This window comes from Labeo rohita, chromosome 7 (assembly GCF_022985175.1).
Source record: "Labeo rohita strain BAU-BD-2019 chromosome 7, IGBB_LRoh.1.0, whole genome shotgun sequence".
Taxonomy (NCBI): domain Eukaryota; kingdom Metazoa; phylum Chordata; class Actinopteri; order Cypriniformes; family Cyprinidae; genus Labeo; species Labeo rohita.
The window spans coordinates 2,360,430-2,387,901 of NC_066875.1; the positions used below are offsets into that span (position 1 = coordinate 2,360,430).

Genomic DNA, 27,472 nt, shown 5'->3' on the forward strand with positions numbered 1-27,472 from the left:
TAATATTAATAATAATAACAACAACAACAACTCAATATTGTTTAAATGTAAACAAATTTATTTCTTAAATTATTAAAAAATAATAATAATAATAATAATAATAAAGAAATACCATGGTAATTATACTGTACTCTAAAATAAAAATTGTGTTTGGTAAAATAAACAATATAATAATAATAATAACAATGATGATGAATTTAAGTAATAATAATAATAACAATAATAATTTTTATTATTATTATTGTTGTTATAACTAATATTATTATTACCATCATTATTATTGTTGTTGTTGTTTTATTTTATGAAATTAAAAATTAAATCAAATCAAATAAATAAATTACTATACTACTAATCTACATTATAAAATAAAATAATTTATTAATAATAATAATAGTCATCAGCATCATCATCGTTTTGTAATATTTATATTTATAATATTTAACATTTACAATACTAATCTCTATTTTCATTGAATTTTATTTTTGCAGAACACTTTAAAAATTAGAAAAATTTGGGAAGATGGGTGGCACATATTAATTTCCTAAGTGGGACCCAAACTCCCATGTTCATGTGGAGCAGCATTTGCCGTGAAATGAGTCGCTCTGAGGTGCTGAAAACACCAAATCACGAGCTGCTCGCATGCAAATGAACACAGTGCTGCGCAACTGCAAATTTGCCCCAAAATATGATAAGTTTGCATCCTTCCTTTTTTGTTTGATTATTCGATTTGCATTTCTGTTTCTGATTTTTCAACGTTTCGGCACCACTAACCTTTACCAACACCGAGATCAAAGCACAGGGAATGGCCAGCAGAATCATGTTCTCTATAAACCAGCAGAACCACATGGAACTGTTTCGAACCCCAACAACCCGCAGAACCTCCTTGAGACGGAGCTCCTTCTCCAGAACCAGGTTTTTGATGATCAGGCTGGCCGAGTTGATGAACGCCAGCACCAGGAACATGGGCAGCATGGTGCCAATGTACGAAGTGAAGCTGCAGGAATGACCAGAGCTGATCTCAGAACATTGTGTCATCATTCGCACAATTTACTTTGTTTCACAGGAGGGAAAAAAAAAAAAAAACATCCAGGTTTGGATCGAGTAACTCTATGAATGACAGAATTTACATGTTTGGGTGAACAAGGTTTTTTTTTTTTTTTTTTTTTTTTTAACCATTTAACTAGTGGTACTATTGAGTTTTTATTAATATTTTGAATTACATTTGTTTTTTTATATTTAATTTTAGTTAAAGATTTAGTAATTTAGTTGTGTTTTTGTCAAAGCAAGTTAATTTCTTTATACAGATTTTCTCTCTCACAATACACAGCTTCGAAGCAGTTTTATATATTAATATTTTTATATTTTATAGTCACATTTAACAGATAAAAGCTGGGTGATAGTTACATTTTGTGATGATATAAACGAACATCTCATTTTTATATTTACAATCAATTCAAGCAAAAACAAAAATCAATCAAAACAAAAACAATCAAACAAAAATAGCTGTAGTAGTATCTGTAAAGTAGTAGCTGGAATAAATTTTTTATAGCTGAATTTTATTTTAGGTAAATGTTCATTTAGAGTAATGATTTAGTTTTAGATATTTCAGTACTTCAAACAAAACACAAAATAAGAAATGTAGCTGAAATATATCTATTTTGTTAATATTTTATATTTATTTATTTATTTTATATTTATATGTTTATGTTAGATTTTAATATTTTATTTTTATTTATTTAAAATTAGTTTTAGATCATTTTTTTCTAGTAAAATGTTTACTTCTAGCAATAGTTTTATTTATTTTAGCACTGAAATTTTTAGTATTTTAATACTCCGAACTAAACAAAAATAGCTATAGTAGTACCTATAAAGCAGTAGCTGGAATTAGCTGTTTTTTTTTATTTATTTTTTTTTATTTTAGGTACTGTAGATGTCCATTTATAGTAATCATTTTTATGGATTTTTTTTTATTTAGTTTTAGACATTTCAGTACTTCAAACTAAACAAAATAAGAAATGTAGCTGAAATATATCTATTTGGTTAATATTTTATATTTTAGATTGTAATATTAATATTTGTATTTTAGTTCAATGTTTTATGTAAAGTAATGATTTTTTATGTTTTTATTTTTTATTTTTTATTGTACTTTAATACTCCACACTAACAAAAATAAGAAATGTAGAAGTTTAGTATTAGTTTATTTAGTTTTGCATTTTACATATGCTAGCATTTCAAACTAAGCGAAAATTGGAATACATTAACATTTTTTTGTTTTAGTCAACAATAATAACTGTGCATCTGATATTGTTGTGAATGGACGCCGCCGTGCCGGGTGATCTTTACGCCACACACACAGCTCAGCGTCAGTATGATTCATCATCCGATGGCGCTTTGATAATACAGTAAGCCAGTATTAAAGTACTCTCATAAGGCCAGGAAAATGTCATGTCAATATCGGAGCAGAAGGTTCCGGAAACAAAGTGCTGTCTGCGCTCAATTAGCTAGCAGCTCAAATATATCATGTGCTCTCAAAATATGACAAGCTATAGATTTCTCATATCAGTTCTGCTTACCTTTCATAAATACAGTCAGGGAGAGATGCCACAATACAATTAGAGCTGACACCAGAAACAGCCGGGGGACCACGATAACAAACTCTTTAAAACTCATTAATTCACCATCATCTCTCACTCACAACTCACACACAGCTGCCAGTCCTCATCTAAACCACTAAATATGCTTGCATTAACACACTTCGGTTGATTATTGTAGCCGTTTTGAGGTTAGAAAACCCTAAGAACGAACTGTGCCTGCTGATAACGTTGCTTAAACGTTGTGTTTGCGTTCTTTTAGCGTTTGCAAACAATTCTGCACTGAATGTAACTTTAAGTGCACACTTCTGACTGTGTCTAAGTCGTACAAATAACAGAAGTCAATGAAAGCACCAAAACATTTTTCCTTAAATTGTCAACTTTTGGGTTTCGCAGAAAGAAAAGCTCACGTATTTCCAATACTTTATGCGTTAGCCGACGAACTGTCGTTGAGATGAATGCGAATGCTAACGGATGGCTTTCTCTAGATACTATTAATGCTTGAGCCGCAGTGATTCGCTTTTAACAAAGAGCCCTCTGCTTTCTGTTCTGCTTTTCTTACATATCATTTAGAAATAATGGAACATGTAATATGGATTTATGTCAGTAGATGAGCTGTTTTTATCCAGAATCGTCTGGAGGACTTACTGAGGCATTTACAACATGAAACTCTGCTGCCCCTTACATTTAAAATTCAGATTTAGGCTTTTTTGTGTGGTGAAAAATGACTCAACACAGACACACACACACACACACACACACACACACACACTGAAAAGCAAATTAGCATTCTCTCCATTCTCTGTCCTTCTAATGCATGAATAGAACTGGAGTTTTGGGAGCCTTCAAGTGGAACTAAATGACGCAGGTCTGACCGATTCTGCTGGGAGGCTGAAGACGCTTCAGAGATTTATCACACACACACACACACACAATATTTTACAAGTACAAACATCCACAAGTGATACAAAATAACGGATATACCACTAGCATTCAAAAGTTTGGGATTGCTAAGATTGTTTTTGAAATAATAATTTTTTGCTCATCAAGGGATAGATTCATTTGATCCAAAATTACAGTAAAAACTGTAAACTGTGAAATATTATTCCAATTTTAAAAAATCTGTTTTTTATGTGACTAAATGTTAAAATTTAATTTATTCATGTGATAAAATCATGAATTTTCAGGATCCTTTCTGATCATTTACAGTGTTGAAAACATTTCACTTTATTACGGTGGGTGCCAAGGCAAATTGTTATTTTATTTTATTTTATATTTATTTATTTATTTATTTATTTGTCATTTACAATAACACTTAAAACAAGTTTTAGCAATCTTGGTATGTGTATTTGTACACAGTACAAAAAAACTTGTTGAAATGATTATTATTGTTATTATTATTATTATTATTATTAAATTATTTTATTTTATAATGTAGAATTATTAGTAGTATAGTAATTTATTTCTTTATTTAATCTTTTGAATTTCGTAAAATAAAACAACTACAATAACAACAATAATGATTATTATTTTTATTATTATACTATTATATTTTATCAAACACCATTTTATATGTTGGACAGTATTTTTAAATAATTTGTTTATTTTTTATAATTTAACAAATAATTTGTTTACATTTAAATAATGAGTTGTTATTGTTGTTATTGTTATTATTATTATTATTATTATTATTATTATTATTATTACTACTACTACTATTACTATATTGTTTATTTTACCAAACACTGTTTTTATTTTACAGTAGGATTTATTGTACAGTATAATTACCATAGTATTTTTATTAACTTGTTTACATTTAAATAATATTAATGAGTTATTATTATTGTTTATTTTACCAAACAGTATTTTTATTTTACAGTATAATATATTGTACCGTATAATTACCATATATATATATATATATATATATATATATTTTTTTTTTTTTTATTATTATTAATTTGATTATTTTTTATAATTAAAAAACAAATTGTATTAATAATAATAACAATAATAATATTAAATGATTTTATTTTATAATGTAGAATTATTAGTAATTTATTTCTAATAATAACACCATTTTTATTTTAGAGTACAGTGGAATTACCATAGTATTTTTTATTAATTAACTTATTTTTTATAATTAGTTACATTTAAATAATATTTATCACTTTATTATTATTATTATTATTATTATTATTTCAACTTCTTCAACTTACTTATTAAAACTTAATCTCCACTCATTAATTATAAATATCAAGCTATTTTGAAAGATGCATCATTTAATGTGATTCAATATGTCTGAAAGCTTCCTATCTTAATGCATACAGTACTAGTATTATTTGTCTCCCACAAAGACAAGCCTGTGCGCTCACATCCATCACAAAACGTTCATCAGATTAAGACGCAAACAGTAGCAAAAACACTCGTCTGATATAGAATCACCTGGCTGGAGTTCGGGCCTGACGTCTCAGTTTCACAGAAAAAGCCTGTCATTGAAATCTATAAAACAGGCCGCTTTCACTCGAATCAATAAACACATTAAAACACAAGGCAGCGTCGCTCCGCAGCGCTTCTGACGTCCACATCAGCGGCGATAAACAAACACGCGCGAACCCCCGCAGACGCGCTGATGGATTTCTCTGGCCGGTGGAGAGCGAGAGAACCAATCAAAGCTAATATTAATTTGACATTTACTTTAGGCATGAATCACAGCCACAGCGAGCCGTTGATTATGCTGTAAGATCGGGTGAAAAACATCCCCGTCCTCTCTGCATGCTTCACCATCCCACTCTCCACATCAAACCATCATTTCCATATGAAAACAGACCATCGGTGTTTATATAATCACGCGTGTTTCACAGACACGGACTGGAATAGCGGGAGAGGAGCAGCGCGGCGCTCGGAGGCTCTTACGCGTCGTCCATGTAACACGGGTACGGCATCTGTTGCGCGTAGACGCCGAGCGGCTGACTGACTCCGGTCTGGACTTTGACGATCCCGCGATCCACCATGTCCTGCAGGTACACGAAGCCTCCGCTCACGTAGCGCAGGTCATTCAACGGGTTGGCACGGGCCGACGGGTACCAGGACCTGAAACGCACATCAACAACAAAACACGTGAACGCACTGCACGTTTATCAGAAAATCACTTGTATTTTTATATTTTCAGTTTGCGTTTTTATTTCAGTTTTAGTAACTTATGTGCTTTTGCTGTTTTCATTTGTTTGCATTTTGTTTTTTCTATTTACCTTTAATTCAGTTCTATTTCAGGTTTAGTAAGCGTATTACTTAAACTACAACTTCAAACATATTTACTACATTACTGTAGTTGTCAAAGCCAATTTTTATTATACATTTTATTATTGTATTTTAATTTTAATTATTTTTAATAGTTTTAATTTACACTAACAGAACAAGTTTTTTTTATCATTTTTATCCTTATTGTTTTTAATATTTCTATTTAGCTTTAATTCATTTATGTCTTAGTTTTAGTAATTTTAGTACTTCAAAAAAAATCTTAACTTAGTTTAAGTTTTTCATTTTATTTTCAATTAAGTTTTTATTATCAGCAACACTTAATTTTTAGTAATTTTATGTTAATTTCTCACTTATATTTCATTTTTGTGTTTATTTATTTATTTATCTACTTTTTTCAGGTTAAGTCATTTTATTAATTCAACTATATTCATCAAACATATTTACTGTATTAATGTAGTTGCCAAGGCGAAATTTTCTATTTATTTATTTATTTATTTATTTCAAGTTTAGTAATTTTATTAATTCAACTATATTCAACCTCAAACATATTTACTGCATTACAGTAGTTGCCAAGTCAAATTCTTATTTTATTTTATTTTAGTAATTTTAGCAACTCAAATTATTTCAAACTTATTCTATTTCAGTTAGTTGCCAAGGCAACATTTTATTTTATTTTATTTTATTTTATTTTAATTTATTTTATTTTCATTTATTAATAGTTCTAATTTACCATTACACTTAAAACAAGTTTTAGTCATTTTGGTATGTTGTCATTTTTATTATTATTATTGTGTTTTAATATTTCTGTTTATCTTTTTGTTGTAGTTTAAGTAATTTTATGTTTATTTCGAATTTTTATTAGTTTTAATATATATTTATAATAAGCTTTAAATTATTTTTATTTTTACAATTATTCTATTACAGTTAGTTGCCAAGGCAACATTTAAATTTTCTTCTTTAGTTCAGGTTTTCCATTTTATTTTATTTTAGCTATATTTCAGTTTTTAATAGTTTAATTTACAACACCTAAAATAGGTTTTAGTCATTTTGTTATCTGCATTCATCATTTTCATTAATCATTGTAATTTTTTTTAATGTAATTTTATTGTAATTATTTGTTTTAATTTATTTCCATTTAGTTTTATTATTCTTAAGTTAGCTGCCAAGGCAACATTACCAACACAAAAGTAAAAGTAAAAATACACTATGGACATGCAAAGATTTGTAATTTAGATCTTGTAAGAGCATGATATTAAAATACACATGACCATAATTCAACACTTTGGTTTAATGCTATCAGCACATGATTCTGCCAAATATTACAAATCTGACTAGTTTTCCAGAACATTATATGCATGCCTTTGTTCTATATTAAGTGGATATAAAGTTCATGATGTTAATTAACTAATTAATAAAGTTTTAAAAAAGTACATTTTTCAAAAAGTAAAATTCAAGTGCAAAGAACAAAAAAAAAGAAAAAGAAAATGAAAGGTACTGTACTATGTACTGTAACCTTTAAACTTACAAACAAACGCAAAAAGAAAACATTCACATTTTATCTTGAACTAGTAGAAAGTTAGACTTTCACAACATTAATATTATTAAATTCATTACTTATTTATTTATTACAAATTCAGTATTGTGAATTTGAGCCATCCATGCATATTTTTTTCATTTATTTATTTATTTATTAATCAATCAGTTTCTCATTTTTAATTAATATTAAAGTAGCACCTTTCATTTTTCCATTTTGTATATAAAGAACTTTTTTTTTCCCCCACTGTCATGTGTTGATGTTTTGCGTTTGTGATCCAGTGTGTTCGGTTCTGACCTCTCTTTGGTCTTGTCCGTTCTTTCGGTCTCCTCGATGTCCATGCGGATCTTATATTTAATGTGCGGAGGGGTCAGCGGGTCACTGGGGTTGAGATCCGTGAAGACCAGACCGGCCCAGTAGTGGCCCTGACTCAGGAGCTTCAAAGCCTGCTCGACCAGCAGAGCCTCAGTGCTGACGCCTTCAAACTTATCCAGATCAAAACACTGAAACACACACACACACAGCTTTAGCACCTCTGCGCATCTGAATCTGACAGTGAAGAACGAGGTTCACGTGGCGAATGCTGAACACAAACAGCAGAACAGAGAACCACGCGAGACCGAATGAGAAGAAACAGTAAATGAAAGAGAGAAAGATTGGAGGAAACATCAGCATCCACTCAGACTGAACCATAAACAACCAGAAAACATCAACAGAGCAGACAAAAATCACACACATGCCAAACCAACAACATCCACTGGAAATATGTCGTGCTTAATGTTAAACGAGCCAAACATCTTGTTAGAAAAAAAACATCATCTGCTCTTCAGGCCTTACTCCGTGTGCATGCAATCACTGGAAAAAAATACCAACTCAAGAGGTGAAACCATTGGGTGAAACATTACAGTAAGGTTCAGTTTATTAGTATTAGTTAATGCATTAGGTATCATGAACCAGGGCCATTTCAGTTAAAACTGAAGGTTAAAAAAATAGATTCATTCATTAAAAAATAAAAATATAATTTTTTTGTTACTTAAAATAAAAACTTTAAAATAACTATAAAATAACAAAAACTGAAACAGACATCAAAAAATACAAATATTCAAAAATTATTAAACTGACCTTTTTTTTTGTTACTTGCAATAAAATCAAATCTAAAAGCTTTAAAATGACTTTAAAATATACAAACACAGCAAAAACTACTAAAAAACTAATAAAATGACAAAAATGCAAAACAAAATTACTAAAAGGAGCTAAAAATAAATGAATCAAAAATATTTTTGTTACTTGCAGTAAAATAAAATCTAAAAGCTGTAAAACGACTTTAAAATAACAAAAACTGAAACAAAACAAAAACCACTATAAATGACAAAAATTTAAAAAATTACTAAAATGAATTAAAAATAAATGAATTCAGATATATTTTTTGTTCCTTGCAGTAAAATAAAATCCAAAAGCTTTAAAATGACTTTAAAATAACAACGGAAACACAACTAAAAATGGCAAAAATACAAAACAAAATTACTAAAATGAACATGAATACAAATATGTTACTTGCAATAAAATAAAGTCTAAAAGCTTTTTAAAATAAATAAAACTGAAACACACAGCATAAACTACTAAAAAAACAACATCAAATGACAAAATACAAAACAAAATTACTAAAATGAACAAAAAATAAATGAATTTTATAATAACACACTATTAATCATTTGTTAGTTCATGTTTGTGTATGATACATGAATTACTGTTATGTAGAAATATGTTAAGTAGAAATTAATGCAAATTATTTTTTCTTCTTTTCATTGGCTGTTTCAATGGCAAAAAATAAAAAAAAGTAACATTTCTAAAACTATATTTGGATGAAAAGATTTTAGAACTTAGAAATATCACAAATCAAATCAAATACGTTTGATAGAGAGTGATTTTTTTAAAATCCAGTGTAACTGCCTCTTTAGTCATTTATGGGATGCGTTTACTACGAGTGTTTCTCTCTGAATGTTGTGATGAGGATTCAGCGGTGCACTGAGAAACAATCAGGATCAGACTCTCTTCCGCTGGGTTTTGATTCTTTGATTGGTTTTGATCACAAAATGATACATCATGCAGATTAATCACTGTGATCATCGGCTGCACTTTCAGCGTCACAATGCTCGCAACAATGCAGTTTGACACTCTGCTCGATGCTTTGGGGAACACAGACGTGAATCATATGAAAGTGCACTCATTACTCTCTCAGAGGTTCGGCGCCTTGATCTGCGGCTCATGGATCAACACCAGAGAGGCTCAAACCTCTAACCTTTTGGTCGCCAACCCAGATCGTTCACCCCTAGGCTACGCCGCCCCGAACACGCTTCAATTCAGAAGAAACGAAAGTAAAAGAGGGAGAACTACAGTGAAAGAGATCAGACGAGAGAGAAAAGCAGCGCTTCTGCAGGAAAACTGAAATAATTGTTGTGAGAACATCAAAGGAGAGATGAGAACAGATGGATGAAGAAACCAGTGCTGGGCAAAAGACAGAGCTGAAGAACTGGCTGCTTTTCAAATCATGAGGTGGACTTTGAATTAAATTTGACAACATGTTTCATCAGAAACTGAACTGGAATTTGAACTGGAAGAGAAATAAAGGTAACGGAATTCTGGGAAATGTAACATTTGTAACATTCAAACTTAAAATAAACGAATGAATGAACGAACGAATGAATGACTGAATGAAGAATTGAACCTATCTTCCTTCAACCAACATTTAAAACTTGTCTTGGTGAAGTTAAACTTTCAGTGAATAATTACACTTCTGGTGATTTCTGTTCATCAACATGTCAAAAATCACTATTGGTCTATTATTAATTATTAAATTACTATTATTATTATTAAAAACTTAAACTTCAATGAAAATTTTATATACATTTTATAATAAATAAATTAAGTTTTAAAAGTTTAAGTTGAAATACTAAAATAGCAAGTTTAAAATTGATTCATTCATTCATTAAAAATAAAAAATGAAACTTAAATAAATAAATAAATGTACCAGATTTATGGCAAATGTAAGGCAGGCTTATAACATTAAAACATATAAAATAAATGAAAAAATAATAACTCATTCATTTATTTAAAAAAAACTAAACTGTAAATAAATAAAGAAAGAAAAGTCATAGAATTCTGGAAATGTAAGGCAGGCCTATAACATTCAAATGCATAAAATAAAAAATAATAATAATAATTTATTTATTTAAAAAAAAACTAAAATGTAAATAAATAAATAAATAAAAACTAACTAACTAACTAAATAAAAGTAATATAAATTAAAATAAAAGTATAAATAAAAGTAATGGAATTCTGGGAAATGTAAGGCAGACCTATAAATATTTAAACGTATAAAATAAATAAAATTCAGTCATTCATTCTCAAGCCAACTTTCAAATTTTCAAGGTGTGTCTTGATGAAATTGGGCTTTTGGCAGTTTCTTAGAATTTCAATCCATTCTTAAAGGCAAATAAATGGCAAATAAATGTAATTCTCTATTCAATTCTGGGAAATTGAACGGTCGGATAAACTTTAAACTTTGGAAAAAAAAATATATATATACGGGAAAAAAAAACCTCATGACAACATGCAAATTTTGTCCTGATGAACTTAATAAACTGGAAAATTACACTTCCTTATACTCAAAATCACATTAAAATTTTGCATCCTGTTTGCTTCCTCAGTTCAAATTCTCCAGAAATTCAGCCAATAAGCAGTAATGCATTGTGAGCAGCCCAGCAGGAAGCTGCAGTGAACGCTGAAGACGCACCGAGAGGATCTGAGTGAGCTGCTGCGCTGCGCCGCTGGTGGTGTTGAAGACGTTACGCCAGTCGAAGGCTGGCATACCCGCCGGACGCTCTGACTCGGGACCGTTAAACAGGAAGTTGCTGATGAACGCTGTGGACAGACCGCCTTCCTCCAGCTGCTGGTCCAGAACTGCTGTGAGCACAGGGTTCTTCAGAAGAGCCTGAAAACACAATACACATTCACAGGGTCACACATCAGAAATATGCTGTTAACTCTAAATCTAGAAGCTAGGGTTGTCACAAAACTAAAATTGCAGTAGTTCATACCAATCCCAGTGAAATTTCATGCCTCTTCATACTAATTACACAAGTATGACTGAAGAGCAGAGAGTGTTTTTCACTCATTCTTGTTAATATTGTTGTTAATAATATTAATCACATAAATTCACATGAACTGTGTTTAATATGTTAACAAAGTATATACCAATGTTGGAATAAAAAATGAATTAATAAAACTATAAAACTATTAAAAATCTATTAAAAATAAAGCTACTAAAAATCACATTTGGTCATTGAAATAAAACCAAATGTAAATATTAGATGAAAAAAGAAAATATTTAAAAAATTATATTATATAAGGCAGCATTTATAATTTCATTTAACCTAAAGTACTAAAAATTACTAAAACTATAACTAAAATAACAATTTAAAGCTAAATTAAATAAACTTTTTATTGTTGAAGTACTACATTAATACATTTAGTAACAATAAAACTAAATAGAAAAGTTTAAAAAATAAATAATAAATAAACACTCTCATCCACATAAATCACATCAAATTAAAACTAAATTAAAACTGTAAAAATGTTTTTGGTCACTGAAATAAAGCTGAAATAAAACAGATGAAATAATACTAGACAAAAACTTTTTAAAAAAGTATATGTAAATTAGAAAAGTTGCTCCGCCAACTAACTTAAATGAAATATTTACATTTGAGTACTAAAAGTACTAAAACTAAAATAACAAAAAGCAAACACAATTTTTTTAATCTAAAACAAACAATTACTAAAACTGAAATAACAAAAACTAAACAAATATTTAAAAAGAATCTAAAATAAAAATAACTAAAACTGAAATAAAAACTAAACAGAAATATTCAAAATTTTGAAATATATACATAAAAAAAATGACTAATAAAATAATGTATACAAATAAAAAATAAAATAAAAAATAATGCACATAATATACCTGTACATATAACTGTCAATTTGTATATTGTTATTCCCTATATACTTGTTATTATTTGTGTGTTGTCCTGTCACTGTCATTCTGTTGCACTGTGGAAGCTTTTGTCACAAAAACAAATTCCTTGTATGTGTAAACATATGTGACAATAAAGCTCATTCTGATTTGGATACTAAATTACTAAAAATCGAACTAAAATTTAAACTAAATCTGAAAATATAAACATTAAAGCTGATGAAAATAATGTTAAATATTATAATAAAACACAAATAATGCTACAAAAACAATGCACCAAGACAGCCTTTTTTAACACCAAGTGCATTTGGACATTCTTGCGCTCAACCGCATTACCACACATGGCCTGAGAAGAAAATACGCAACCGTTTCTTCCACAGCAGCTGCCTGTCAGCCAGACAAACCTCTGAACAGACGCGGTGCTCTGCGCTATCAATACTACACAAACACTCACTCCCTTGCATTTTTTTTTAATGAAAAACTATTTTTCACATCCCTGTGCCGAACACATGACAACGTATTCCCATCAGAAGCAGGCAATTACTGTGTGTACATCCTCTCTCGCGCTCTCTATATCAAGCTAGGTGGCACTGTTGCTCTTCAGCGCCGTCTGGAAACGAGCTCAGCACCGCAAAAGCCTCTTTGTCTCTCTGTGTTTCTCACATACAGACACACTCACACGTTTGTGTCATAAATTGCTGTTCCACCCCTCTCCTTTATCATTCCCTGTCCTAACCTGCAAGGATAAAAGCATGTCACTCTACACAGGGGTTCACAACACACACACACATAGAAACATACAAACAGCATGCATTCGATGCATAAACATGCAAATACTATCACAGAGAGATAAACAGGAATATATAACACCCACACACACAAACAAGCACACCACATACATATTAAAACATGCTAACATGAACATAAATGCACACATAAATACAGATATTTCATGCACACACACACATCATGAATGCACATATGCAAACACACAAACATACAAACACTCTTAAACTCACATGGACATATACAACATGGATGCACACAATGATTGCAATCCTCAGCAAACAAACATGGCATGTATTCAAACAAACACACAATTCAAATGTAAATCACTGCACTGCTTTAGCGCTTGTGGATTCTTTTGAAAGCGCGTGTTTGTGTTGAATGTGCCCATAGTAACATATTCACATGCATCTCATTGTGCTGAAGCAGCTAACAACACAGAGACATCATGATTATTAAAGTCTTATTAATGATCATCAAAACTGTATTAAGGCTCTCGAAATCTGTTTAGCACATCACCGCAAAAACGCAGGAGGAACCCTCGCAGAAAATGAACAAACTGGTGCTAGTTCTTGTCTGCAGTGAAATACGTAGACAGAAAAGAGTGTAGGACAGGAAAATACATGGACAGACAAAAAGAAAGATAAATGTAAGATAGGCAGATACATACCCTGTTGAAAAAAATAGCATATGCTGGTTAGGTAGGTTTTGAAACTGGGATGCTGGTTTTAGCTGGTCCTTAGCTGGTTTAAGCTGGTCCTGGACCAGCATATTCTATTTTTTTCAACAGGGTAGACAGAAAGATGTACAATACATAGATACACAGACAGACGGTAGACAGATATGTAGACAGAAATACAGACAGACGATGGGCAGATATACAGACAGACAGACAGACAGATGACAGGCAGATAGACAGATAGACAGACAGACAAACAGTCAGACAGACAATAGGCAGATAGACAGAAATAAAGACAGACAGATGATAGGCAGATATCTAGACAGACAGACAATATGCAGATATATGGACAGACACACAGATAGACAGCCAAACGATATGCATATAGACAGAAATACAGACAGACAGACGATATGCAGATATATAGAAGACAGATAGACAGATATATAGTCGGGCAGACAGATAGACAGACAATATGCAGATATCTAGACAGACAGACAGACGACAGGCAGATATATAGACAGAGACAATATGCAGATACCTAGACAGACAGACAGATAGACGAGCAGACGATATGCAGATAGACAGAAATACAGACAGACAGATGATATGCAGATATATAGACAGACATACAGATAAATAGATAGGCAGACAATATGCAGATATACAGACAGGCAGACGATATGCAGATATATAGACAAATACAGACAGATAAACGATATGCAGATATATAGACAGACAGACAGACAGATATACAGACAAATACAGACAGACAAACGATATGCAGATATATAGACAGACAGACAGACAGACAGACGATATGCAGATATATAGACAGACAGACGATAAGGAGTTAGGCAGATGTATAGACAGAGACAACGTGCAGACAGACAATAGACAGATATATATAGACAGATGTTAGGCAGATATACAGACAGACAGACAGTATGCAGATATATAAACAAACAGACGGCAAGCAGATATATAGACAGACAGACAGACAGACAGATGACAGTCAGACAATAGGCAGCTATACAGACAGAAATACAGACAGACAATATGCATTCTGCACTCTAGACAGACAAATGACAAGCAGATATCCAGACAGGCAGACAGATATATGATAGATACATAGACAGATCTGCATGTGTATTTGTGTGGCCATTGTTACATTAATACACTCTTTATAGGACCACTAATTCAAAACCACTGGCAGGCTATTTTCCAATAAAATGCAAAGCTCTGCTTGTTAAAACGTTAAAATGTTTCCGAATTAAGCGGTATTAAATGAACGCATTAGGGCACAGCTGCTAATAGAGGCCACCATAAAATATTTTAGCCATTAAACATAAATTATTGTGCCAAAACACCTGACTATAAAAATGTAATTTATTCAGACATCAGACAACAGACTCTGACAGGCCAACCAAACCCTTTAAATAAAAACAGACAGAGATAATGACTCCCTTTCATAACTCTAGTCGACTGCAGTACTGGCTTCTTAGGATCACAGTAACTGAAATGGAGGCATGAATGATTTGGAGCTCTCTACATAAACTATACAGTACATATAGCACGTCATGCAAGGTATACGTGTGACTTAACCCATAATTGAATACAAATGAGGTTGGTGTGCTGCTCAAAAACTGTGCCGATAGATGCTCAACGAGGGTCTTGGTGTGTCACGGACTTAAAGGTCTCGCACAGGCTAATGAAAAAGTCTAAACAAAGTTCACTTCTTTTCCACTCCATCCACACTCACCTTCTCTTCCTCATCTTCTCAATAAGCTCATTTGAAAATGACACTGAGGTAATGGGGAAAGGAGGGGTAATGTAGCGATAGAGGGTTCGTCTGAAGGTGTGCCGCTGGTTAATCCCTTTCCTGCTGCTGGTGAAAATGATCCTGCACTTACCCATAATTACCTTCTCCTTTCATGCACCCTATCACAGAGGAGGGGCAATAAACTCTCTCTCACGCACACACCTGTGAGCGAGATGGAGGGTTTAAGAGCTTTTGCGTCAGTCTTCATTCGTGAGGGGTGTGTGAGAGACTCTAATTCTCAGCTGAGGTGACTCATCCAGAACAATAATGGACACTGAACTATTCACAATGGAAGACAAATCCTGTGCATCTGTCAAATCACTAATAAAGCATTTCCTGATGAATTACTGCATTTTAACTGCTGGGATTACTGGTTAGTACCTCGTCAGATATAGTTTTTGGGGTGTTGAAACTCATGGCCTGGTGCAATAGTTGGCAATTTTTTGTTAAAGATTGGTTAGGAGTCTTGGAAGAATAAGGAGATAGTCCCACAGGTGTGATTCACCTTTGAAGACCATTTCATGAGTTCACCTGCCCATCCAGTCCTGAAAGTTAGTGGTAAACAAACTTGGCTTGCTGTCCTCATTGGAGGCTTGAACCCAAGGCTCAGCTTGAGCACCAAGATCAACACCCCCATTGCGTTACTACCCAGAGGGAGAATATCAGAAATAGAGGAAAAGATGGGGCAGTGGCAGGATGATTAGGCTCCTCCCAAACCTATGTTTAGCACTTCATTCAGTGGCCAGAATGAAAACAGCGGCTTTGCGGTTTCTAAACTGCGACAAAATGAAAATATGATGACGCTAGTTCTTATCTAGTCTACAGGAAGAAAGCGAGAATACGGATGTTGTACTGCCCAAGGTTGAAGAGTATATGGAAACATATTCAGATACATGAGTGGGATGTTTCTCTCTGGGGGAAAAGAAGAGGTGTGTGTTTCCTCGCATTGCGATTTGCAAATTTTGAACTTGGTGACCAAACAGACGAGCACATTCACTACCATTTAGAGGTCAGAATAAGAGCCAAAAGACTTTCAAATGAGTGCTTGACATTAGCCGAGACACATTCGGAGTGGATAAGCAATCCGCGCTACTTTGCAAACTCGTGAAATGCCAAGTGAGCTCATCCTGCAATTCACCAACAGAACTCCCACGAGACGGAGGGGGGCACAGTGCAACCCACAGAACAGTAAGAAGCCAGCAATCCGAAAGATTCCCTGAAATAAAACATCTGATTGCGCTGAAAGTAAGAGAAATCACCGGTCTAGTTTTGGGTGCGGTTAGAGGGTAGAGCACTGGACTGACTGCACGATTGAAAATAGGTCAGACAGCACTTTCAGTTTGATAGAGGAGCTGATGCATGTGTGATAATTGAGACATTCGCACAGCCGTCACCAAAGAAAGAGCAGCTCCAGCTGAGGCTTTGCTCTGCGGCGCAGGAGGTTGTGAATGCACCAGTGTTAAAGTCAAGACCAGCTCATCCAAGACAGAGTCCAGGCCAAGACCTGTGTAGGCTGAGCCTGAGCCAAGACTGAGACTTGAAGAGGGTCGAGTCCAAGTCAAGACTAAGACCAGAAGAGGGTCTCAAAGATTCAGGCAGTGTTCTGTAAATATGCTTTCCTTTCGGGTGAATGAAGCCTAGTTTTGCATCAGTGTAACACCGTGTGCTTCATTTATACTTAAAAATAAAGGTTCCAAGAAAGTTGAAGAAACATTTTTTTTCCAGGGTGAAGAAAACTTCCATGATTAAGAACCTTTTGTACATTGGAAAGCTTCCATGGATGTAATAGTTTGCCCAAACATTTATATCTGCTTATTCTCAGGCCATCCAAAATGTAGATGAGTTTGTTTTTTCAGATTCATTGTAATGTAGCACTCCTTCACTTGCTCACCAATGGATCATCTGCAGTGAATGGGTGCCATAAGAATGAGAGTCCAAACAGCTGATAAAAACATCACAATAATCCACAAGTAATCCACACCACTCCAGTCCATCAATTAACGTCTTGAGTGAGATCAAATGATAATGATTACAGGATGTGTTTTCGATTCATCCACTACGGTAATGCCAGTAATAAGCAACATAATACCAGGGGTGGGAAGCGCAAAACTACTGGTGTGTAGCTAAGTTAATTATTAGCAGTTTGCAAACAGAGCATATAATGCTCAAAAATAACCCCTTCTCCACAAAATAATGTTCCAATCACATGATTGATCAGATATTTACAAATTTGCTGAAAATGTCCTCACCCTCAGGCCATCCAAGATATAGATGAGTTTGTTTCTTTATCAGATTTGGAGAAATGTGTCATTCCATCACTTGCTCACCAATGGATCCTCTGCAGTGAATGGGTGCCGTCATAATATAATAATAATCCACACCACTCCAGTCCATCAATTAACGTATTGTGATGCCAAAAGCAGCATGTTTGTAAGAAACAAATCCATCATTAAAACATTTTTATCAGACTCTCATTCTGATGGAACCCTTTCACTGCAGAGGATCCACTGATGAGCAAGTGATGGAATGCTACATTTCTCCAAATCTAAAAAGAAACAAACTCATTTGCAGTACTTGTGTACTTACATTATCCCAAATATTTCCAAGAATGTTTAAATCCAGAGAAATAAGCTATTTTATCTAGTGTAACGAACCGTGTCATTGTGTCGCCTGACAATGACGTCATACACCCTCGATTTTCTGCTTTTATTTTGTAGAAAACATGGAAACCCCAAAGACACTTTAAAATGTTATGCAGTTTATTGGACAGGTGATGAACACACAGAGTACCATTTTAACGGAAATTTCAACATACTCAAATATATCTAATATCTAGGAATTAAATCTTTCGAGGTGTGTGTCGCGTTACATTACCTCAATGAACATGATTTCTGCCCAAATCCTGACGGACTGCATTGTCTGTGGCAATGAAGACTACAAATCCCATGATTCCACACTCACTCATGGTGTCAAAGTATGCCTTTGGTTCTTTGTTTGTTTTGAATATGCGCCCTCTAGCAGTGAAAACTCGCATATTGTGCCTTTAAAAGTTCTTTATAGAGTCAAGGAGCTCTATTTTTTTAGTATTCCAGAGACACAATAGCATAGAGTGGATCAAGTGCATCAGCAAAGGCCACAAAATATATTTGAGCCTCAATGTCTACATGTTCCTGAGTTCATGATACTGTATATAGTCTTGAACTTGGACTGGAGAAGGACTTGAGATTTGAGTTTGATCTCAAGTACTACAACAGTGGAATGTATTTTAAGAGAAGGGAGCTTATAGAGATGGGTCTAGTTAAAATGAATCAAAAGATGCATCTCACGGGGTGAAAAGTTGAAACCTGATCCAGTGAAAATCATCTTAACAGAGAGATTGAGCTCTAAGCGGTTGCAGCACATCAACCACCCCTCCCTCCGCTACATCAGGTGAAAGCTGAACTCAAGCGTATGGAGCAAGAAGGCGCCCTTGATGAAGTAACAAACCATGGTGGTGTGCAGCCATGGTGTCGGTAATCACGTCCCGTGGAGATGCCCCCATCCGTGTCGATTAAGGCAGTGAAGAGGGTGAAATTCATTCTTCCCACCACAGAGGATGTAATTGTTAAACTCTCGGCTGCTGGTTTATTTAGCTCCTTAGATACAGCAAGTGGGTTTTACCAGATTCCTCTTGATGAAGTCACAAGCTGACCATTTTAATCACTATAAACGTCCTGTTTTGAATTATCACTTGCAGAAGTGGAGTTTGTGTCAAGAAGCAATGCATGCATGAAATAAATGTATTTGAAAATGCAGCAATTTCTCAAATTCAGGCAACATGGGTCACACTTAAAATATGAGAAAAAACACACCTCTACAGAGAATTCATATGGGTTAAAGGTGGTTGAACCTTACATGGATGAAGTGGATCGCTCAAAATGAAAAAGACCTCCTGAATAACAAAGACCTTGATGACGTACCACTAGGGTGTCAAAGGCTCCAGAGGAAGTTCATGCAGGTCAGTTGCAATGCAGAGCATGACCCTGAGAAGAGACCGGCGCTCTCATGGGGCCCGGATCACACCGTGAAAGCCTCGCTGAGATAACTACATAGAGTACATTGCTTCTGTCACCAATAACGCCGCAGAAAATGAATCGCACCGGGTGAACACTCAATTAAACGGCCACAAACAGCGGCCAGAATACACGGAGAGGGCATTCAAGGTCACCATATAAGATTTTCAGGTGAGTCTGAACACAAGTTATTGTAGTGAAAGGTTTGCTGGTCCTTGACAGAATTCACGGCGGACATCAAGGCCTGTGCGGGTGTCGTGAAAGAGCCAAGCAGTCACATCGCTGGCCTTTATTTCACAGGACATTAAATTCAGTGTGCGGACGCGCTCGTACTGCAGCGGGACAAGGGCAGCGGCGCTGATCTCAAGAGAATTACCCTGCGGACCGCTGGAGAAAATAGTGATAGATCTGTGTGAACTAGTAGCATTAGATTACCATTACAGATCTTGACACTCTCTCTTCTCTCTCCAACATCCAGACACAAATGTGCTCTTTTGCCCCTGAATGCAAGTCAAGAATTTATGCATGCATTTTTCAAAGTTGTAAATAAATATTATTGGAGGGCATTTTATTGGAATCGTTCTTCTTCAAAATGTCACTGTATTTCAACCTTTTACTTGCCGTTTCTATGCAATTACTGTGAATTTACTAGCAGTTTCTGAGTGAAAATTATTCCAAATTTGATCATGTATCAATTTCTGTTCACTGTGCAAATATTACCACAATGTTTGAGAAAAGCAGAAGCAAAATCAGTCATTTTGGTGTGCAAAAAGGTCACATGAAATCCTGATGGGACTGATATCGGAAAGAACTCTTTTAGTTTATGTTATGACTTATTTTAAGTTGAATATTGAGAATTTGTGTTTGGTGTAATTCATAATCCATGCAGAGAAGGTTACAGTATAACTTCAGAAATTAGTTTGTTCTTGGTTCACAATTCATACTCGTAACATCTTTAAATAAATTTAAAAACAAAAAAGGACATTTCTTTTATTTTTTACAGAAATTTGCAGTATTTGACATATTGTAACGGCAGTATTTAATACATTTTTAAAACACTACATTTTATTTATTTTTTTAATTATTTTACGTTTACATTTTTTTATTTTAATTTTTATTTCTAATGCATGCTATTATTTGATTTCTGATGCATCTGTTGTGATTATTTTATGATTATTATAAATCCTTTTTAATTTAAAGCATTTTGAATTACCATTGTGTATGAAATGTGCTATATAAATAAACTTGCCTTGCTTATTTATAATAAAGGATTTATCAATGCACTTCATTATTTTTTTTTTTTTAAGTCATGCTCCCTTGTAATCTTTATTCAAAACCCATTAACTTTCCTTTTCCTCGTAACAGCATCTTGCAAAACTGCATTCAAATCTGCCTATTTAGTTTGCAACACCCACTTTTTTACAACCAGTTCTATTCCTGACGGACAGAATTAAGTCCTGTTTAGTCCTGGCTTTATTGGTCAATAATCTTATTCATTTATATGCGTCAGCAGCTGCCTGCCATCTCATAAATTCATTCGTTTGATAAAGAAAAAGTGTTCTGTTAAGTCACGTTGCATACACTGATGACACAGTCGTGATTTCTGGGCCCTGTTAACCCTTGTTCTGCATGACGCATATGCACTCTTCATGTTTCATACACTTCAAAAAAGAGAAGTTCTCACCCTCAGGGAGTTGATCTGTGTGCTGTTGTTGAAGAAATCCCAGATGACGTCTTCATTCTCCAACCAGGCCTCTGCCAGTTCACCCACTTTAGCCAGCGCGTCAAAGGTGCGGTTGGCCTGATGAGAGACACACTGCATTAAAAACTCATGTGGAAGACACTTCAATGCACTTAGTAAGCAGCTCATCTCACTGGAATACTAGATTCGGATTGGCCAATCACTGCATTGAACGGTCAAATATTTTTATATTCCACTATACATACACATAATACAACATTAGAGGAGTTTTTCACTGAGTTGATCAGCGAGCCATCGCCAAGAACCGCCATATAATAAGATCAATCAACAAATTCTCTTTTAACACAATAGAAAAATACTTTTTTCTCAAGAATTGCATTTAGAAACATATATATGAACCTTTTAAAATTTATTCTCTAAGATTTCTTAAATCTAAACAAATAAATAAATAAATCAATCGTAAGTCGTAGAGACTTGATACTTGGAGGGATGGTAGTACTCACACCGCCTACAATGTGACCAAGGCTCGGCCCAATCGGCCTGACGGGGGCGCTACAGCAAACAAAAGTAGGAAATCGCTCATAACTCCTAAACCGTCAGTCGCAGTCTCAAGTGTCTTATATTGTTGGAAACCTTGGCTCAAAGCGGACAAAAAGCCTCAAATTCGATTGTGAGCCTTTTTACAGTTATTCTTGGGTATTTCACTTTTTTTTTTAAAACCTACTTTTGCGAACTAGTCCTAGGTTTTTCGCCCGATCAGAACCAAACCAGTGCAGAAAGATTCTCTGGAGAGATAATATCAATAATCATCAAAAAAAAAAAAAAACTGAATTTTCGACTCACAGTTGCAAAAGGACGCCAAAACTTTCGAAAGGGGCAGGGCTACTTTTAGTAAAATGCCTGTAATTCCTGAATGGAATGAGATATCTTGGCCAAACTCAGAACACTTGTGTAAGAGCTCAATCTGACCTTCACGGGGGGGAAAAAATCTTTGAGCTTGGTCACTTGGTGGCACTATAAGGAGGAACCATTTGTCCTATCAACATAATTGGTGTGCACAGTCTTGGTCTGAAGTGCCATAAGTGTCTACAAAGACTTTTGCATATCTCAAAAACATGGCCACCATTGGCAGACAAAGTTTGAGCACCTGTTAGACATCGTTCACACAATATTCGTATCATACAACAGACCTCCTCATTATGGACAAGTTTGCCTCTAGAACCACTGCTGTCAATCAAATCATTTGTTAAATGATTGAAAAGATGTAAAAAAATAAAAAAATAAATACTTTTGTGAACTAGTCCTTTTTCCCTCATTCTGTAAAAAAAAACACTGCAGTGCAATTCTCTGAATTCTCTAGGCCAATAATTATCAAAATAAAGTTGAAATTTGCCCTTTGAGAAGCTTGTAACGGAGTCATCTAGAAAAGGGGCCTGTCCAAATTTACCCAAAATTCTATAAAGCCTAAATGAAAACTCAAAACTTCACAAAACCTGCTGAGCACATGCAACAGCTGATTCTAAGCAAGCATGCAAAGTTTTTAAGGAGATAGGACCACATGTGGCATTATAACAGTATTGAATGTTAAAAAACATCATATTTCTATGGCAAATTACCTGTATTTGATACAGAAAAAATGCTTTTTTCAGTTATTGATTGAGGTGGTTACAGACTTGCTGAACAATATGTCTTTCTCCATATTTGCTTAAATGCCACATTGCTTGAACCCTGGTAATCGCTGCTTGCTGCTATATATGATAATTGTTGATGTTGTTAATAGCAGATACAGGGATGATGGACTTAAGAAATTTCTCTGAATCAAACTTAGGAACATATGTATGAACTTCAAAATTTCATCCCTGTGCGTCTGCAAAAAATGGAAATAAATAAATGCATTAAGAAAATATTTAAAAATTTCTCAAGAATTGCATTTAGGAACATTTGTATGAACTTTATTTATTTATCTTACAAAATTTCATCCCTGTGCATCTGCAAAAAATGTAAATAAATTAATTAATTAATTAAGAAATATTTGAGAATTAAAGAATTTCTCAAGAATTGTATTTAGGAACATTTGTTCAAACTTCTTTGAATTTTTCCTACAATTTTTCTTAACTTCTTATTTTCATGAATACAGCACCAGGTCATCCTGGTGCATCTGCTAAAACCAATATATTTACAAATAAATAATTAGATAAACAAAACACGCACAAAAAAATAAAACAAATGAAAAGATGAAAACATATCTAAAGCCACATTTAGGAGCACTTTACAAACTTCCTAGAAGGAAAGAAAATACGTTGCACAAATCTTTCAACAGATGTACAGAGATGACCTTGAGCTGGATTCAAGAAAATAAAAAAAGGAATCGTCTTACAAAACTCCTAATCATCTTTTGTATTTTTGTGAATTCAGCCGCAGTTCGTACTGTACATCTGCTAAAACTCATCCTGTGTTTCAGGTCCACCGATTTTCTTTCAATGGAGCTGCGGCTCATGAACAGAAAAATATTCTGCATCATCCTGAAAGCGTGTCAGCACTGAAACATGAAACTTTTACACTTGTTTAAAATTTCATGCCACACAATCAGCGGCTGTTTGCATGTGTGTGCACAGCAGATTCATTTCTCCATGTTTTTCTCTTAGTGCAAAGCACACAAACAAGTGTAAACACACTTGAGCTCGTTATGTGCACATTCATCCTCGTTACACCAATCTGCATCTTCCGCAATGAGAGCCTGCGCTCCTTTTATTCAGAAGGGTAAAACACATGTTTTTGATGATGCAGTGCATTAACATCCTTCCAGCCTCGGCTCCTGTGTGTGTGTAACAGTGTGTGTCCATGTTTGCACATGTACCTCAGTCATGATGCTGCGTGTGACGTTTGTGTCGGGCGCGTAGAGGACTTTTCCCTGCAGGAACGGCTGGAAGGTTTTCCAGAGCAGACGCAGACTGGACGTGCTCTCCAGCGTCTCTGTCAGGTTTTTACAGAACTCACCTGCAGAGACAGACGAGTACATGTGCATTAATAAAACACGACCACAGGAACAGATTCAGACTCAGACTCAAGATTGACATCAGGATTGACTGATGTATCAGAAATGGTGATGATTGTTAATGCACATCAAGCACATTTGAGTTCATGTTTACCATATTTGATGTACTCCATGTTTGTTGATCAGTGTTTGTAATAATTATAAAGTAAAAAAATATATATAATAATAATAATTACATAAATAACTATATAACTATGTAATTAAGTGTCTCTTTAAGAGATGTGGATTAAACAGATTCATATTACATATACAATGTCTTCATGTGAAAATAATCACAATTTTTCAGTGGATGAGAAAAAAATGAGAGAACATTAAAAGGATCTTCATTTGTGTAAATAATGGCAGTAAACATACAGTTATTTGTATTTTTCAGTGAACTATCCCTTTAATTCCCACTCCAACAAGGCTTATTTCAGTTAACAGGGCCCTATGACTTCCACGATACAGAAAACGCAGACAGAATCGTGGATCCAGGCATAAAAACCGAATTTACAGTTTAACGCACAATGTCACAGAATTTATCAAATATTCATGGACTAATTAATCAAGTAAGTCATTACACTTAAATCAAATCACGATACGGATTTGTATCTGTTAATATTAAATCGCAAAAATAAATTAAATATGAGTCCTGCATGTTCTATGAGTCTCCCAGTCTGAATGAAACAGAGGCTCGGTTTGTTTACTTCTCGTACTGAAGCGTGCTTGCCATTCGCGGTTGTTTCAGCGTGTGCTATCTCATTAAATGAAGACATAAATACACAAACAACATCTCCAGAACTGTTCTGAGAATCACTTCATGAACATTTTACCGTTTCATTCCATCATATCATATAGACACAGAAATCTGAAGCAATTCACGATAACTTGTCAAAATAAAAGTTTGGTTTAACTTGAAGATACTGTGCCAGAAATAGGCTTATATTACTATTATTAAGTAGATTGTACGTTATACTACTACTACTACTACAATTGGGGGAAAAAAATAAAAATAAAAAAAAAATCACACAATATTTCTGCCATGTTTAAATTGTAAATCCCATTTATTTGCAAAAAAAGTGTTTCATTTTCATTAATTAAACGATAAATAGTTTTATGCCTTCATTTGATAACCAGAAAATTTTATTTTCTGAGGGGGAAAAAACATTAGGTGAGAAAAAATAAACATGTCATTTTTGCTAAACTTTGAAACTAAAGTTTCATGATTTCAATTAATTAGACATGCTTTTTGATTAATAAAATGTAATTTAACCACTAAAAAGGAATCCAGAAAAATTAAAATGGAAAAATGGAATTTGGGGAGAAAATAAAAAAACGGATTTCATAGGGCCCTACGTTAACTAAAAAAAAAAAAAAAAAAACTTGTTGCTTGGAATCAAACTTCAACTGACATAAATAATATTTTAAAAAATCTTAAAATATTACAAAATATATATAAAAATAAAAACATTTTAAATAACGCTTTGCAAAATATATATTTTATTACTTTTAATAACCTTTCATGTTACTTAATAAAATATATTCATATTAATTAAGTGATAAGTGATACAAATAATACTGGTATTTTTCAGTGAACTATCCTTTTAATTCCCAAACCAACAAAGGTTATTTCAGTAAACTAAAACTTATAGATAGATAGACAGACAGATAGATATATAGATAGATAGATAGATAGATAGACAGACAGACAGACAGATAGGATTTATTTTAATATTTCTATGCTGTATTATATATTTAAAACTGTACAATATATTAAAAAAATATTTAAATATTAATATATATATATATATATATATATATATATATATATATATACACATATATATATACATAAAAACACAAACACTTAAAATAACACTTTACAAAAAAAATATCTTTTTATTGCTTTTAATAACCATTAATGTTACTTAATAAAATATCCATATTCATATAAATTCAATGTATTAACTGATGTTAACATAAAACTTTTGACCTTAAAAAATGTGTTAGTACATGTTGTTTACCTGTAGCTAAGATTAATAAATGCTGTAGAAATACTGTTTATTCACTGTGTTAATAGATCTTAGCTCTTAGTTTATATCTATTGTACTTACCCAGTGTTAACAAATTAAACTGTAACTGTAAAGTGTTACCAATAAATGAATCAAACAATCAATCAATCAATCAGTAAAAAAACAAAACAAAACAAAACAAAAACAAATGCAAAAACACAAAACAAAATTACTTAAACTTTAACTTTTAACTTTAAAAAAAAAGGAAAGGAGAGGAGAGGAAACTAAATTAATTGTTCTAAATAATAATGTTAAAAAAAAATAGAAAAAAATAAATGATAATAGTATATCAATGATCATAAAATAAGTCTCCAGTAAGCATTTGCAATGTGACTCAGAGTGTTAAACCTCAATCCTATGCACTTCAACAACTCCATGTTCAGAGAAGGCAGAAGCGGCATATAAAAGCATTTCTGAGCTTTCCATGTCCTTCCCTGTAGAACAGAAATGACCACACTGTGCCAAACAGCACTGCAGGCCTGAGCTCAGAGCTCAATCCACTGGACGTTTCAGTCCAAAACGCTCCTGTTTTTATATGCAGTGACGTAATGATCAGGGGAGGCGTTTTATAAACTCAACTGGAGTACAATTTTCACATTAAATGTGCTAAGATAAAATCATTTTACACTTATTCCTGTAATTAAGAATAAGTGTCAAGCATAAATGTGTGTAAGTGTTCAGACCTGATCTCAGATCATGAATTATTTAGAGAGCTGACACTAACCTAGTTAGGAGTCGCACAGAGGTTGTTTCATGAACAGATGTGTTGAACGCGATTCTAATAGAGACAGAATGTGCTGGAATTTGGGATTCATTTGCTATATAAATAGTCAGGAGAAATATATCTGCTTGCTTTTTTTTTTTTTTTTTTTAGCATCACGTAATGCAAAGTAAGTTTAGATACGTAATG

General features: G+C 33.4%; 1 protein-coding gene across 2 annotated transcripts in view; it reads right to left on the bottom strand.

The window, feature by feature from the left end:
• The window catches only part of LOC127168227 (phospholipid-transporting ATPase ABCA1), a 183,456-nt gene that overhangs the window by 101,543 nt on the left and 54,441 nt on the right, over positions 1–27,472 (bottom strand). The window contains exons 10-15 of one of the 2 annotated variants that reach the window (XM_051114870.1): positions 24,314–24,453; positions 21,439–21,555; positions 11,180–11,377; positions 7,684–7,889; positions 5,508–5,684; positions 772–994 (exon numbers count right to left, since the gene is read on the bottom strand). In XM_051114870.1, coding sequence (XP_050970827.1) covers positions 772–994; positions 5,508–5,684; positions 7,684–7,889; positions 11,180–11,377; positions 21,439–21,555; positions 24,314–24,453 — 1,061 coding nt within the window. The remainder of the gene's footprint in view (positions 1–771; positions 995–5,507; positions 5,685–7,683; positions 7,890–11,179; positions 11,378–21,438; positions 21,556–24,313; positions 24,454–27,472) is intronic. The other variant, XM_051114869.1, reaches the window with a different exon arrangement.